This window comes from Botryllus schlosseri, chromosome 8 (assembly GCF_051294905.1).
Source record: "Botryllus schlosseri isolate E-star chromosome 8, Bs_hap1, whole genome shotgun sequence".
In the NCBI taxonomy this organism is placed as follows: Eukaryota; Metazoa; Chordata; class Ascidiacea; order Stolidobranchia; family Styelidae; genus Botryllus; species Botryllus schlosseri.
The window spans coordinates 19,165,209-19,181,135 of record NC_137243.1 but is presented as its reverse complement, the minus strand read 5'-3'; the positions used below and the strand labels follow the sequence as shown (position 1 = coordinate 19,181,135).

General features: G+C 41.2%; 1 protein-coding gene across 1 annotated transcript in view; it reads right to left on the bottom strand.

Moving 5' to 3' along the window:
* Positions 1-15,927, bottom strand: part of LOC145445334 (uncharacterized) — a 33,368-nt gene that overhangs the window by 3,194 nt on the left and 14,247 nt on the right. Inside the window, exons 6-17 of the mRNA XM_080323522.1 lie at positions 15,448-15,585; positions 15,209-15,361; positions 15,097-15,146; positions 13,966-14,072; positions 13,583-13,731; positions 12,999-13,112; positions 11,503-11,656; positions 10,130-10,305; positions 9,758-9,886; positions 9,488-9,637; positions 8,797-8,933; positions 4,643-4,785 (exon numbers count right to left, since the gene is read on the bottom strand). Of these exons, the coding sequence (XP_080179648.1) occupies positions 4,643-4,785; positions 8,797-8,933; positions 9,488-9,637; positions 9,758-9,886; positions 10,130-10,305; positions 11,503-11,656; positions 12,999-13,112; positions 13,583-13,731; positions 13,966-14,072; positions 15,097-15,146; positions 15,209-15,361; positions 15,448-15,585 (1,600 nt within the window). The remainder of the gene's footprint in view (positions 1-4,642; positions 4,786-8,796; positions 8,934-9,487; positions 9,638-9,757; positions 9,887-10,129; positions 10,306-11,502; positions 11,657-12,998; positions 13,113-13,582; positions 13,732-13,965; positions 14,073-15,096; positions 15,147-15,208; positions 15,362-15,447; positions 15,586-15,927) is intronic.

Here is a 15,927-nt window from a genome sequence, read left to right as displayed (position 1 = left end):
TAATTATAACGCGATAATGCAGACAAAAGACATACAATACATTTGGTTTACGAAACGTTCAGATTCATCGCAATCTATGCAGTCGTAAAGAAAGCATTAATTATCACAGTCGCTGATTGATCGTCGAGAGTAAGTCACGTGATATCAAAGACACCAATTTTCGTCTGCGTTAGACACTGTGCCTGGCAATCATTATTTTCTTTACCTTATGAGAGATACGATTGCAATGTGTATGGGGGAAGGCGCCAAAATTGAGTTTGTGCCCTTTGTCGCAAAAAGGTATCCATTCATATGAGCCTAAGATGGATTTAGAACATGTACAATTGTACTGTACATTGTTGTCATAGATATGGTCAAACTAATTAGATTGGGAGTCGAAGCTATAGAAATATCATACGCGACGTAATAATAACGATTAATCGACTGACTTGTGAGACCTCTGTGTACTGCTTGGAAGTCGGATTCGCAGTAGATATATTCGAGGCAATGGCATTTTTTAAGGCTGCAATAGCATCCCTAACAAGCCGTAATTAAACAGCAGGTATTAAATACGAATATTTTTTGTATTTGACTTGCTTCTCAGAGTTTGTCCGATGCTGGGGTTGAATTTGAAAAACACAGTTTGAATCCGTGGTAAGAAACCCATCGCTCCGCGCTACCAGCAACGCACCACTACGGCATGTCACGGGCGAAATCGATATCATACCGTTCGGTCGCCGTAACGGATTTTACGACTAAATTGCCCCGCTGAGCGAATTACGGGTTTATAAAATCACATAAGACACTGTAATTGCCACTCTGTAACGTTGAGTTGCGAAATTTGAAATCGTCTTAATTTCATACGCAGGACGTCGCATGTAATAAAATTGCATACAATTGCATTAATTAATGCAATCCATATCGCGAGCGAGATATATTTATATGTTTCTTTAACGGTCACCCTATTTACGTAACCAATTATACTTCATTATGTATATGAAACGTTGAGAAAGAAAGAAAATTCTGTGTTTGTTGCATCGATATGAAGAGCCTTTACAGACCCATTTAAACGTTGACGTCAAAAGTAACCAATCATACCAACAATTAATTGGTGAGATGGCCAACATGATTGGAATATTACTGCATCCTTGGATATCAATTCGATTATATTCGTTACGATCTACTGGATATCATAATGACCTGCCGCCACGATAAATACCATCCTGGGCGCAACTATACTATTTTAGGCGATATCAGTTGAATAATTACTGACATTGCAAGGGAAAGCGATGTAGATCATATAGGTCTCTCTCGTTGACCGAGTCAATGATATTGGCGAATTTCTGTCTGTCCGTATAACTCAGTGGTTCCCAACGTGGGAGATATCGCCCCCAGTGTGCGATTTTGAGGAACAAGGGGGCGGAAATAGCAAAGGGGGTGAGTGGAGGGGGGGGGGCGATAGGGGCGTAAACGTTAAAACGTTCAGGGAGATTTATTTAATTAACACGGTCAGAAAATGCACGCGAAGACGGCTTATTCTGCGTGTGACGCGTAAAATGACCTTTTTTAGTAAATCCATCAGCGATTAGAGTTAGGTGAATAAATTTTCCGATGATGTGTCCCCCTTTTCGTATCCGTTAGTATGAGGGATGGGGGAGGGGGGAGGGTAATTTGTGTCGAAATTGATAAGGGGTGATGTGACGTAAAAAATTGAGAACCACTAGTCTAACTACATAACTCAGGTATTCATTTTAATGATCTGAGTGGAGTATATCTAAAGATGCTTCTTCCGACCCTGATGCTCGATTCCGAAACAATTCACTCAGGTAGACCGAGCACATGATATTTACCATCCAATTACATTCAATAGTGCAGCGAAGCATTTTCAGGGGTTCGCGAAACCTAAAAATTTGCGAAATAGTTGACAACCTAATTTTTATTTTTTAAATTACAAAAATGGCGAGGGAGTTTCGTTTCATAACTAATCAACCTTTAGGACTGACATAAACGGAACGGTCGTATGAGATGAAATATTCTACCGAAAAAACTCATTTTAATTGCCAATAGGAATAGCCTACTGATACAAACATATTGCTGTTTAGATAGATTTTGTTGGGGTTTTCGAAAAGATTTGTTTGCAAAAACTTTTTTCTCCTGCAATAAACCTAACCGCTATTCCAGAATAACTTCAAGATGAGCAGCTAGATGGAAAGGACTATAGGCTGGACGTCATTTGTTCTGTTTCTCAATTTTGGTGCCATATATATCATACGCAAAGGGAGATACGTTGCGCGTATACTCATTACATTCGCCACTATCTTCGGCACTCGTTCATATCTAATCGAAATCGTGGATTTTCTAGACACGACCGCGTATATCAGGAAATGCAGCTACAGAATTCGCTAAGGAAAGCCTTCCAATTTCTACATAAATAGTATGATGTTATTTCAAAGAATGGTAATTTTGCTGCTCTTTAACACTAGCCTACACTTAATATTTGCACACGACAGATGACGGTTGCACGATAATTGTAGCAAAATTTGAGCTAAAACGGGGGGGGGGGGGGGGGGGTCCATGACGGTCCAAAGCGAGTCCGCGAAGACAAAAGGGTTGAGAACCACTGTAAGAGTGGTGACAATCGAGTCGTATTTGCAAAAGACGGGACAAAAACAGAATGCTATTTGGGGAAATCCCGCAATTTACACATTATGTCTTGCCACGGTACATCACCAGGGAGAAGATGGCCATAAAACTGACAAGTCATAAATCGAATTTTACTGACTAAAGCGCTACTTTTGAAATCGAATTTTACTGACTAAAGCGCTTCGCCGTGATGCACGAAGACCGGAAGTACCAGAAGGTAATATTTTCACAGTGACCTGAACAGACCCTTAAATTTATATATCATGTTTGTGACACTCATACAAGATGTACCAACACTTGAACGCCATTAGTATCCTATTTCATCTAAATGATGGAACATAAGAACCATGGTATCACCTGCGTGCATTCGATATATGGGCATATTCCAATGACCCTTTTCGCGCCTATCACCGTGAGCCCGGTCGTGTACGTGCAACTGTGTCGGGGTCAACTCAAGAATTCCTACCTAAGTGTAAGAGGTTTATCTAGGCTCCGCCTCAACATCTCATCGGTGTAAGCCAGGGGTCGCCAACTCAAAAAGGGTCGCGGGCCACTTTTCGAATTTGGTAGCGGTCGCGGGCCGCATATATTCAATATCAATATAAAATAGGCTACACAGCTTAGCAACCACGATTTAAAGCTTTATGTTAATACAACGCAGTGTTATCTTACATAGGCGATGTGCATATAGTTACCACATAAGGAGTAACACTTTATCAAGGGAATACAAATACAACAAAAATCATGATAAACAATTTCATTTTATTCCGAATTTTGAATTGTGCATGATATCTGGCAGCGCTTTTCCGTGACTATGGAATCGATATTGGGGCTAGCGAGAGACGTAACTAGATGAAATACCAACTCAACGTAAAGCTTGATTTTAACGCGAAAAAGCCCTAAAATAAGCCGTTTTCTACGCATCAGTGTCTGGGCCATTGCACGTCACGGCAATATGCCCAGCCCATTCATATCAGCTGATTTTCCCTCGATGGAATGCTGTTGCCAATAGTTGCCATCGCTAAAGCCGTCTCGGTTAGTGAGGAATAGTGATGTTGGGCACAGGAGAACAGTTTATTTTGAAACAAAAACAATACGTTAAAACTGTAATCAATTTCAGCATTTCAAGTGCTTTTCTAAGCATTCTTCCTAAATCTCAAATCAAGTCGCGGGCCACAGAATATGACCTCGCGGGCCGCATGCGGCCCGCGAAACGCCTGTTGGTGACCCCTGGTGTAAGCGGTGTCTTACAAAAGCCCAAAAGTGGGCCGTGCTACAAGTCGGCAGCTATGGAATAAAAATGAAGAAAATAGGCCTGGTGTAAATGACCATAGTAGTCGGCAAACACCACGAATACCAAAAACAACAAATGACGGTACAAGTAGCCTACATACGACATACTTTGATTACCAGCAACTATTGCTGCCAGTAAGTGAATGTTCAGTACCCTTGCAAATACCATCGAAGAAAAGGAAAGCCGTATCATTTTGCTCATGGCTACTTGTTTGTGCTCAAACTTTAAGATTTGTAATTGCACGTGTTGGCTGTATCAGTATTCAATAACAACCTAATTTCTATCATCAGAACACTTTATAGTTTAACAGGTATACTCATAATGTAATCGGATATTTACGAATTGGAGTGTTGCTCATTTCAAGGTTCGGATTTCCGAGTTGGGTTGGAGTCAACTCGTCGCTCCGGCCCGCACGAACACGCAGAAGCCATTTCCAGTCGAAGTAAAACATCACCAATTTGAAGTCAAGCTCATGGCAGTGAAATTAAAAAGAACCAGCGTATATGTGTGCAATAGAATTTACGGATTCGAAATTCTATTTCGCATTCTTGGCGCAATGACTAGGATTCAGTCATAAATTTACGACAATCTTTTCTCTGCGTACTGAAGAAGATGAATAGATTTAAAGTATATAAGTGCAAGCATAAGGAGAAAACAAAAGCTTTTCACTGCAGTACTAAAATATGTAAAAGCACTCCGTCACTTATCACTTCTATAATGACTAACCTTGGGTACCCTTGACGTTCCCATCGGATCTAAGAATCGCAGTTTTTTCTTCAGACTAGCCCAGTTCGCGGTGACCTCGCGTCTCATTTTATTCATGATAAAAGTGACCATTTCCAAATCCGAGGAATTTCTGGTGAATCGGCCTGATTAAAAGAAAGCGCCGGTTGAACTGACACGCCCACAGCGGTTGTGTGGGAATGTGAGGGTGTGCAGGCCTTTTTGTTACTCTTTCACTTGGGAAATGCCACGCAAGCCAACTATTTTCACTCGCACCACATTGTACCACCTTGTACCTCATCCTATATGCGACCGTATAGGAATAGTCGTCGGCTATTTTCACCAACTGTGGTGCAGGTGTAAAATGTGGAGCACAGAGCACAGCAAATATACGATAATATACGATTTTCATTTACAGTAGAGGGATAACAATTTTAACATTGCACTATAAACAATGTATGTAAATATATATTATGCAGTAGGCCAGGGTTATTGAACTGGGGTCGGTGAACCCATTGGGAGCTCGCGGATTAGTTTCAATGTGCCCGTAAAAGGTCAATAAAAACCGAGTAATTAAATCCTGGATTTAATCCAGATCCGTAGATTTGTCAGTATGATATATCATACTTCCTTGAACAATGAATGGTTTTAAATAACGGTATACTTGATCTCAACGGCCGTCACAATATCAATCGTTATGCGTATACGTTTGTTCATATTTGCACTGATGAATTTTCTGCTCCCAAGCATAATGTGATTAGCGGTTCTCCGAATTCAAGTTATAACATCGGGTCAGGCTATCAGCGTCCAGTCGATAATTCCGGTAAACTTCAAGAGCATGGCAACAGTTGGCTAGTGCCTCATGGGCACCGTTCTTCACTCATCAGTCAAATGAAACACGCGATTCCAAGTATAATTGTAGACTATGCGTGACCCGAACTTATCAAATCTTCACTAATTCTTTCCGATTAAGGACTAATCTTCGCATTACAGACGTAACACGCGATTACGGTTCGTTAGTCACGTGATCGCGTGGCGGTATCGCACATGCGATACGGTATGCGTACCACTACGTTTGATCTCATTTGGAGTAACATGAGTAGTGTTAAGGAATCGTATCAGTATGCTACTAGAAGGAGAATCGAATCGAAATATCTGCTCAAATGCAGTTTAGTTTGCCCAAAAGTAGCATGCTGAAGTACAATGCTGCAAGAGTAATTGCATTGAGTGAGGTAAGAAAATCTTTGAATCCATACTGCGAGTGAGGCTGTGCAAAATCGAATACGTGAATGATTCAATTCCCAATGGAGTACTATCTTTCGGAAAGGTAATTTGTAAAAAAAAAATCAAATGACTCGTGCATAGCTTGGTGCTGCATGCTTTGGAAGCTGTGATTCGACCAATCTAGTTTACAAAGCTCCACTGTATTTGCCAGATTTTAGAAAGGTAATAATCCATTCGAAATGAATGATCGTTCAGAGGTGCAATTACCCCGCAATTTCGCTAGAAAACAATGAATAGGACGCCGCAGTTACTAACAACAACTCTTCAGGTTATTAGCTCTTACGCTGCCGCTAGACTTCGCAAAACTCGCCATCACCCCATAACCGTAATTGCGACGTTATATATTGTTGGCAGTCAAATAGTGGGCAGCATTTCGCAGATGACGATGAATATAAATGTGCCATACCCATAGCAACTAGAGATGTACAGGATCAGGATTTTGGATTGTAATCGCCGAGGAATCCGGCATGGATTTCATAAACAGGATCGGATTAGGACAGGATTCTAAATTTCTAGTTCATGAAAGTGTCGTTCTGAATGATTACAATTTACCTCAATGTTTTGTGTGAACTTGGACCTGGTTAGTTTTTGCATTGCACTACAAATTCGAAGCAAAATCCAATGTATTGTCGAGGTATGATTTGAAAAATATCAACTAATGGATGCGGTCAGATCTGAGCAGGATTGTTTTTGGATCTGGATTTTAGCATTATTTTATTGTATTTTATTTTATCAAACAGAATTGGATACGGATCTCTAAAAACCAGAATCCGGACATCTCTAATAGCAACGTGACACCTGATTTAATCTATTGTGACGTCATAAGGTTTTGTTGCCAGAAGCAACTCAAGCCCTCAAGCGGAGATCAGTATGATATGAAAATGACATAGGAAAAGTTATTCGAGTTTCAATAGGCGTTTATCATGAACAGGGCCGTAACTGCCGCACCCCAAACCCCCCAATTGGGGGGGCCGAGCTCGAAGGGGGCCCAAAATTATTTCGTGAATTAGCATAAATTATGAAGTATTTTTTGAAAATTTATGCAACTCTTTCAGAAATTTTTCGCGCTCCGCGCGATTTCAAGTTGCCAAGTATCTTCATTTTGGGGTACTCTTCCCCCAAGAAAAAATACGCAACATTTATAGAAATGGGCATATCGGCGTTGGCCATTACCGGGCCACGATGTACCAAGAAATATAAAGTCTTACGCCGGTACGTGGACATATGAGCATGCGACATTACAGCATGCGAGACTTCGGCATGCGACAATTTGGCATGCGACACATGATCATATGGGTTAAATTACGGGTTAGGGGTAGGTTAGGGTTGGATTTATGGTTGGGTTAGGGTTAGGCTTTAGGTTAGGTTGGGCTAGGTTAGGTTAGGTTAGGCTATGTTTCGGGTTAGGGTATGTTTTTGGGTTATACAGTCAAATGCTGAAGTGACGCATGCTGATGTGTTCCATGCTGAACTGTCGTTTTCCATTGCGTCGCATGCTCATATGTCGGGCAACCCTTACGCCATCATGTAACATGCGACTCCAAGAAGTGTGCCAGAACGATCGACCGCGAGAAAACCTTGGCCGAAAAGGACTGCCCTTATGCTGAGCGAAAACTACGGTATTATTATATACAAAATACATGTAGGTTTAATTTTGCGCCTAAATGACCAGCGCCGAATGTTCCTGCCTTGACAATCTGAACCTCACAAGACAGGGAAAATTATATGCCAGTGAAGAAATACCAATTTGAAATCGTGTGCGTCTTTTAGTTTAGTAGCCTACGTTTGGGCGATTCTATATTTTTGATATAGCAGACAGGATGTCTCGAAATAGCATCATGTTACGGAGTCATACCAACGGGGCCCTACAGTTACCATAACACCTCACTCAGCTCTACCGGTAAATCTGATTACGTGAGCAGAGAGGACAAGAAAGTGATAGCAATATATATGCAATTCCCAATCTTATTGACCGATTTTATCATGAATTATCGAAAATTTTCGCGCTTCGCGCTGGCTCACATGCAGTGTACGACTCATTACGTGGCAAAATCGAACAACGTGATTGGGGGTAGGTTTATCACCCTATGTGAGTCAAAGACTCAAGTTTTTTTTGGGGGCCTGACGAAGTGCTGCTTAGTTCCTGCCAACGGGTATACACCCCAAGATTTTTAATTATGATTGAGGGGTCCTACCTTTTCAAACACACCTCACTCAGCTCTTCCTGTAAATCTGATTACGTGAGCAGAGAGAGGACAAAAATTAATAGCAATATGTATGCAATTCCCGATCATATTGACCGATTCAATCATGAATTATAGAAATTTTTCGCGCTTAGCGCGTGCAGGCTGGAAAGGCTGACTCAGCTAACGATGCCCCAGCATGTAGATGATAAATAGCGTTAAACAGCGTATAACCTGAGGGGGTCCGGTTTATCATCATATGGGGGGCCCAGGTCCAACGTTTTTTTTTTTGGGGAAGGGGGGGGGGGGCTGACGAAGTGCTGTTACGGCTCTGATCATGAACGTACTTTTGAAAGCAGAATCTATTTGTGTTGAGCATAGCTGGAGAAATACAAACTATTGGGAATTGATAATATATTACGCGTGCGCCCAATTTGTCTGTTACTATACCTCTAATAAGGTTTGTCGCTGACGCATCGGTTGTGATATTTTCGCCTCTAATTACACCTTAGCTATTATAGTGCTTGCATTGATTGCCCGTGTAAGATATAAACCATGTTCGGGAAGTTTACGATGGGGTTTACTAAACACTGCCCTTCATCCACAAAAAGGTCAGACTAAAAGGGTAAATAATTATCAGGCAGTCGTTTATTGTGTCGTCAGGAGCTCGACAGCTCGATCACTGTTTACCTGGTTTGGAAGCGGAATAATGAAGCTTCAACACGTGACGTAGAAGACCGGGAAATGACATGGACTCGATCGGACGTGATATAGGCATGCTCAACCACAGGCGGGAGAGCTCGCTAGCTGTCAAAATGAAACCGCACCTGCAATACATGAAAAACGTACATACTTAACCAATGTGTAGAAAATCGAATATCATCACCCAAGTGATGCTGGCGTAGGCCTTTACCAATGCGAAAGCAAACAAAAAGCTTTATCCCGTGCCTCACCTGACGCCAGGATGAGTAAAAGAAAATTGTGAGACCTTCAATGATTGTAGCACCAATAATTATGTGTATTTTCCATTAATGTTCATGAATCACTAATATATAAAATCACGGAACTTACTTATTCGTGTTCACAAATACAACGTGAATAGAGAGTCGAGGCACTCACTGGCATTGGGGAAGCCTTACCTGTATTACTGCAATTCGTCATGAACAGCTCATAACTTGTATTGTTGGTATTAATTGAATGCCATTGTCGCACTGATTCCGGAAACGTCATTAAAAACAAGTCGCTAACAAAATATATACCATTTCGGGTATGCATATTTTTAAATCGAATTCTTAAAGGTCAGTGCCGCACCAACTGTGAACCTCTCAGCACATCACTGCAGTACAGTGTGGATGAAGACAACGGCCATCCAAATACAGACCTGAACATGACGTAGTCAAACTTTTCCTTATCAACACGACAGAAGTCTTCCCGTACGATCATATCGTATTCCTTTTTCAATTGGTAAAACTGGTTCAAAAATATGCCAACCATGACTTTTTCGAGCTCTTCAATTGGACGCGGGTCATGTCTGAAATATTGAATCCCGTGTAATTCAAGAAATGATCACCCAACGGACCAACATGGAGTTTGTGCTGCTCGATGTGTGCTAACTAGTAAGAGTTAGCATTCATACTATTGAAATCACTACCTAAGAGTGTGATTAGCAGGGTCGGCGCCCATTCCTTGTAGATATCTTCGCTTATGCTCGTGCAGATGGGCGTATTCGTTGTCGATGTTGGATTGTAGCCAAGGGTCGTCCTCATCTGCTGTTGCTGGCCTGAAGGTACAAGGGAAAATTACCAAATGGCACGTTGTGGGTTAAGTAAACACAGCCGCTACTGATTAATTGACGACGCGCATGGGGATTCCAAGAAGAAATAGGCGACAATACATATTACTATGTAAGTTCTAACATCGAAACTGTCAAGTGTAATGAGGGATTTGCTATGTTCACAATTGCAATCGTGCCTTTGAAACTTATTACGTTGGGACATTCTGACGTAACCTGCACTATTCCTACCGAATCATGACGTCGAATTTGGAGAGAAAGTCATTGTAGGCTATATAGGGATCCTTGTCGCCTCTTCCGGTCGGCGAGGGAACTACTTTGATGAAGGGTGACGATACAAAAGCGTCCCAACATCCATCCGTGAAAGTCATGCTGAATCTGGTTTGCAGAGCATCGCGTAGATTGACCTGCAATATGAAATAACATGAGTCATCAGTGAGATACCAATAACTCATGCCGAGGCGAATCATTCACGCTACATCTTCTCGATTGAACTATATACAATTATACATAATATGTTAACCACGTCACCACGTGCGCCAAATCCGACCCATGAACTGCCGGTATGTTAATTTGAATTAAGACGATACTTGTGCACGTTGAAATAAGATCTTGAATGAATCCAGTGATTTCTCAAGAATTATAAGCAAATTGCGGGTGTGAATATTCCGTCATATTCGTCGTTGAATATTGAATACTAAATTTGAACTAAAACCTTTTTGCAGTTCGTATATTGAGTGAGCTGTTTGAACATTTAGGATTGGATCCCTGCTATAGCTGGTCTGGCAATAGGGGTTCTCGTGTGCAACAGTACGCACCAGTTTGTGACAATACTGTAAACCCTATTAATTAATCTTGAGCCGCGATTGACCCGAGACCTGAAATTTGCAAATGCCCGATGGATTGATATCGTATCATAACGCACAGCGCCAAATTGCCCACCAAGCATCTTAGAACTCGTACTGTACATTGCATGTCACTTGTCACATACATTGCCAAATACAGGAACTTAATTTGGAGAAAACTATATGTATAGAGAGAGAAATTGCGAATCGCGAAGCGGTGCGAAATGTATCCAATTCCATACATAACATTAGGCTTTATTCGCAAGCTCTGACTGTTCCAAAACACATGGCATCAGCTGTGTAAGGAGTCACGTGAAATTCATTACTTCAAAAAGTTAATACACGGTAGATGCGGGATATATATAATTACATTTATTATTATATTTAAATACTAAGAGGAATACGAAATTGATGACATCTTCGTCAACCTGTAAAAACGTCAGTTATAAAAACTATAACTATGTCCTACTGTACTTTTCCGTATAGTTTTCAATAGGCCTATAGTGATTCTTGGAGTTTGTACTGAGACACTGAAAATCGTAGTTAATCAACTTGCAAAATTCAAGAATTCAGTGGCGTTCTGAAATTAATATTAGCTCCTAGGAGAATGTCACGTACCACAGTTTGGAAAAGATAGGCGAATACCGATATACTAATCCCTACCGCTTTACGATGAACATTTAGCAAACTAAAATATTGAGTTACCGCACCCGCCGGCGTTCGCTAGTATCAAGTTCAGGATACAGTTGCAGCACTTACCAATGATATAAGTCCCGTTTCGCTGAAATCACGGGCTTTGATCAGACCAAGTAATTCCAGGAACTCTCGCTGGAACACATCGAGCAGCAGGGCTTCAAGAACTGGCGCACTCACGCCATCTGGCGATACTTGCGGAGAGGGAGCTCTATGGAATCTGAAAAAGAAAATCAGATGTTTGCCGATGGCAGAATTAACGGCCTTTGATCGATCAGCATCAATCTTAAGTGGATTAGTTAAGGGTGAGCTTTTCACTGAGCGTGATGCACGTGTTCTGATAAATCTGGGGACATGTTGGTTTATGCGGTCCTGCAGACGTTTTGACGTTCTTCCCACGTAGCCACGCCGCAATCACAGTGGCATCTATATTCGTACACTACATTACTTTGTTGAAGTGCAGGAAGCACGTCTTTGCGTGTTGAAGGGAGCAGTTGTGTTGTTGTAAAAATCACATTGGTTTTGACTGTGTCGTAACACTTACTGACCGCAGAAATCAATTGTTTTTCAAAACGGGTGAAAATGGGGCCAATCCAAGGTCAACAAAAGTAGTTCGTGTACCACCTAAAAATAGTACATTGAACGCTCTCTCATTCGAAATTTCATGCTGGTGACGTCATATTTTGTGATACGATTGTTGATATACAATGTTCCTTCCAATTCTCTACTAGCTGCTGACGATTACCCCTGACGAGTGTCAGCCGAAAATATTCGGGTTCATTTCAATATGAATATACTATTTAACTATGTTATCTGAGGCGCAAGTCACTTCCACATTCTCGATGAGGGAACAGAAGTAGACGTTACATACCGGGTTGCAATGGAATCAGTCATACTCGAGTCACGATTTTCTCGTTAGTAATCAACGTGATGTAGTTTGTTGAAATGCACGCATACTAATTTGGCATGAATCATAAACTGATATGTGACGGGGTGGCGGCAGCATTATTTACAAACCTCTGCCGCTGCGAATGCGTCTATTTATTCCACATAGACGCTGACACCGATGCACGTAAATATCAGTATCAAAACGAAAAATGTAGGCTACTTACTTCTGATTTTCCATTTCCAACGCCAAATGCGGTCTAAATAGGCCTCATGCTAATGTGATATCGCCAGAGTGTGATAACAAAAATGATCCGCGATGGATGATTCGTGATTGAAAATTGTTACGAGAACTAGGACTTGACATCTCGTTTCGTAATTTGGACTATATGACTATGACTCGCTGACGAATGGAATATCACTCGACTTGACTAAAGTTAAAAGTTACAAAAAGAAGAATGAATCGTGACTCGAAACCTCGTGGGTTCGCATACCACTCGGCTTAGTCGCTCACGAGCAATGTATTAATTTATCTCGCCAGCATTATGCTATACACGTGATTTTCTTCTTTGCGATGCAATACGAAATTGCCGGTAAATTGGGTCCGATTCTCATTATAAAATCGGAAAACGAAATGGGTGGTGCGTTGGGTACGCGAATCCTCATAGAATCCTTACGTGTGATCGATGTTTTTCATAACTTTGTGCAGCAAGCCTCTGTTGGAACGTGTTTGCAAGCGGCGCATTAAAAGTTTGTAGTTCACTCGTTGGTCTTTTCGCCGAAGGCCGTTCCTTTCGAAGTAAAAAGTGCATCATGTATACTTCCAAAACCAGCCATTGTTACCATTACCCTCTGATATTTTGACTGCTTATTTATATGTTGAGGTAGGCCTATACTAATTATGTTATCATAGTGATGAAGAATGAAACCAACGCTATGTTAATTGTCGGATCTATATTTGAACAAATATAGTTAAGGTGGTTTGTAAACCGAAAGACTCATTTATTACTATAATATGCGTTCCTGAGTGACCCTCGTAAGAAAACTCTACCACGAATGATTTTCTTTTCCTACTATTAACGACGAGGCTCACTGGGCGAAGAATAAAATTCTCTTTCATGATGGTGATGGTTTATGGTTGTAGCTGTCTGATAATGCATAGGCCCACTCTAAATTATTGCTTCTGGACTGCTACATACGTCGGAATATCTACATTATCGATCATACAGAATCGATTGCTTCACTAGCCTATAATACTTACCGTACAAGGAAATGCTCCATGTCAATGGCTTTGATTGGGATTCCGAAACGCGTTAGGGCAAATCTGAGGTCTGCCTTTGTTATTTCGCCTTTGTGCTCCGTGTCGCGAGCTTGCATAGCTTGTAGGAGACTGTTGTGCCCTTCTTCTAACTACAAAATATGAGTTGATATCACTGGACGAAATGTCGCCTTGCCGTGGAAAACATTATATGAATAAATGGTATGAATATGAATATATGAATGGATATTTTCCTTAATGACCTGCAACGAATGTGGATCGTTCTACAAGTCGGCAGATAAGAAATCATAATGAGGGATATCGGCCCGATGTAACAGGCATAGGCCTACTCCTAGGATACATTTTGCGACGCAGATAGGACAGACCTTTTTGCTAATTAGCAAAGCGATGTCCCCTTCGAATAGCTTAGTTGGTTCGAAAGAAGTCCGAGGCCTTGTTACGGACTGAGGTCTATTGTTCTGTGAAGCAATAGCTGAACGGAGAGAAAACAATTCAAAGTTAGTGTCAACTGTCAATATGATTTCTATAAAATAAAGTGTGCCTCATAATTGGGCTTACGAATGCCTCGTTCATACAATTTGAACACATATAATATCGAATACCCATGGCTGAAACTAACATTCCACTTCCGAACTGAATTTTTCTCGCCTGACGAATGTTCACTGTTCAAGTGTTCATAGGTCATATTACGTGCTGTCACCGAGCTGCCACGATTTGAATTTACTCGAATAAAAACGAATGTATTCCACTCATTTTCGGGTAAATACTACTGTGAATTCGAAACTGAATATGGGATCTCACAACTTAATGTGAAGACAACAGTATAGGGTTACCATAAGTCCTCCTTTGGATTTAGTGTCCCTTTTCAGGAAATGGAAATGTCCTCCGAGGACGCATAAATGTCCTCCTTTAAAGATTCGACATCCAGGCTAATGGACAGAAGGAACTAATAATGCCCTATATATGACACATTCGGGAATGGAACTGGAAAATGACCTTTCTATTAGTCAACACAACAATATTTCCAGTACAAACTTCAGAATCAACAGTTTCTACTCCAGTAACATGACGTTTATGATTTGAGAAAAGTGTCCTGATTTCTGGATTCCAAAATATGGTAACCCTAGTCGGCAGCGCATACGAGTGTGCCTAATCATAACTGCCGTCCTTCTACGCGCACCGATAGGAGAATTCATGTGCACTTGTGCGGTTCTCTTATTGAGGGATCAGTACCACATACATATCATTTGGAGTTGGAGGCAGCAGAGTCGCGAATGCAGATTTGAAAATCAAGAGAGTGAGAGGACATCAGCCTATGATGTTGGTGACGACATGCATGGTTTCTGGGGTCATGTCAGTTGGCGGTGTTGGAGTTTTTAATCGGAAAACCTGGTAAGTTCGTGGCTATAAGTAACCAAGTACACTCATGGTGGTCGATATGAGTATTTAATTGGAGTCATGATAGGTCAATGTATAGCTCTCGTTTTTAGCCTTACCTTGCGATGTTCTAGGTCGTTTTGATTCAGGCTCTGGAACAATTCTAACCCTGTAACGTGAGCTGTAATTAGCTGTTGCGATTGATGCAGATCATCTTCTGAATTATCTAACATCGTCTCAACTGGCTCAACTTGCTGAGGTTGCGGAGGCTTTGGTGTAGATGTAGCAGGCTTCTTTGGAGCATACCGTCCGGTTTCAGGGTCAAGACCCAACAATTCGAATAAACGTTTCGTGTGGATTGCGTATGGACTCGCGCCATCCATTCTATGAATATGATTCGATACAGTTTTACGAAAATACAGTCCTCATCTATCACGATCAGATCTTTGCACTCCAAGCATGCAACATACCCTCTGTATATCTTCGTTACATCGTCCTCTGTGGCCATGATGTTTAACCTGCGCAAGACTTCTCGGAATTGAGCTGGAACTACGAATGCACCGTCTCCGAAACAGATTGCAGGTAAGACGGAGGTCGGATCGAATCGTCTGAAAACAGTATGAGCATTTGATGACTCTTAGCCGATTTATTGAACAAGTTTTAGTCACTCAATCAATGTCGGACTAAGACTCGGCTGGCCCAGGTCCCAGATGTCAGGAGATACTGACTTTTGCTTTAGTCATGGAAACAACTAAAACTATATTTGACAACAAATATCTATTATATAACCTCACAACTGCTCAAGTTTTTGAGAGGTTTGACATTAACATATGTAGTTTTCAGAAGAGGGTAAAGTAGCAATTGATGATACTCAAGTACAAATAAAACAAATGTCGTAAATTGGTACTCAAATAAAAGTAGAAGAAGCGATTTTCAATGCAGGCCAAAAC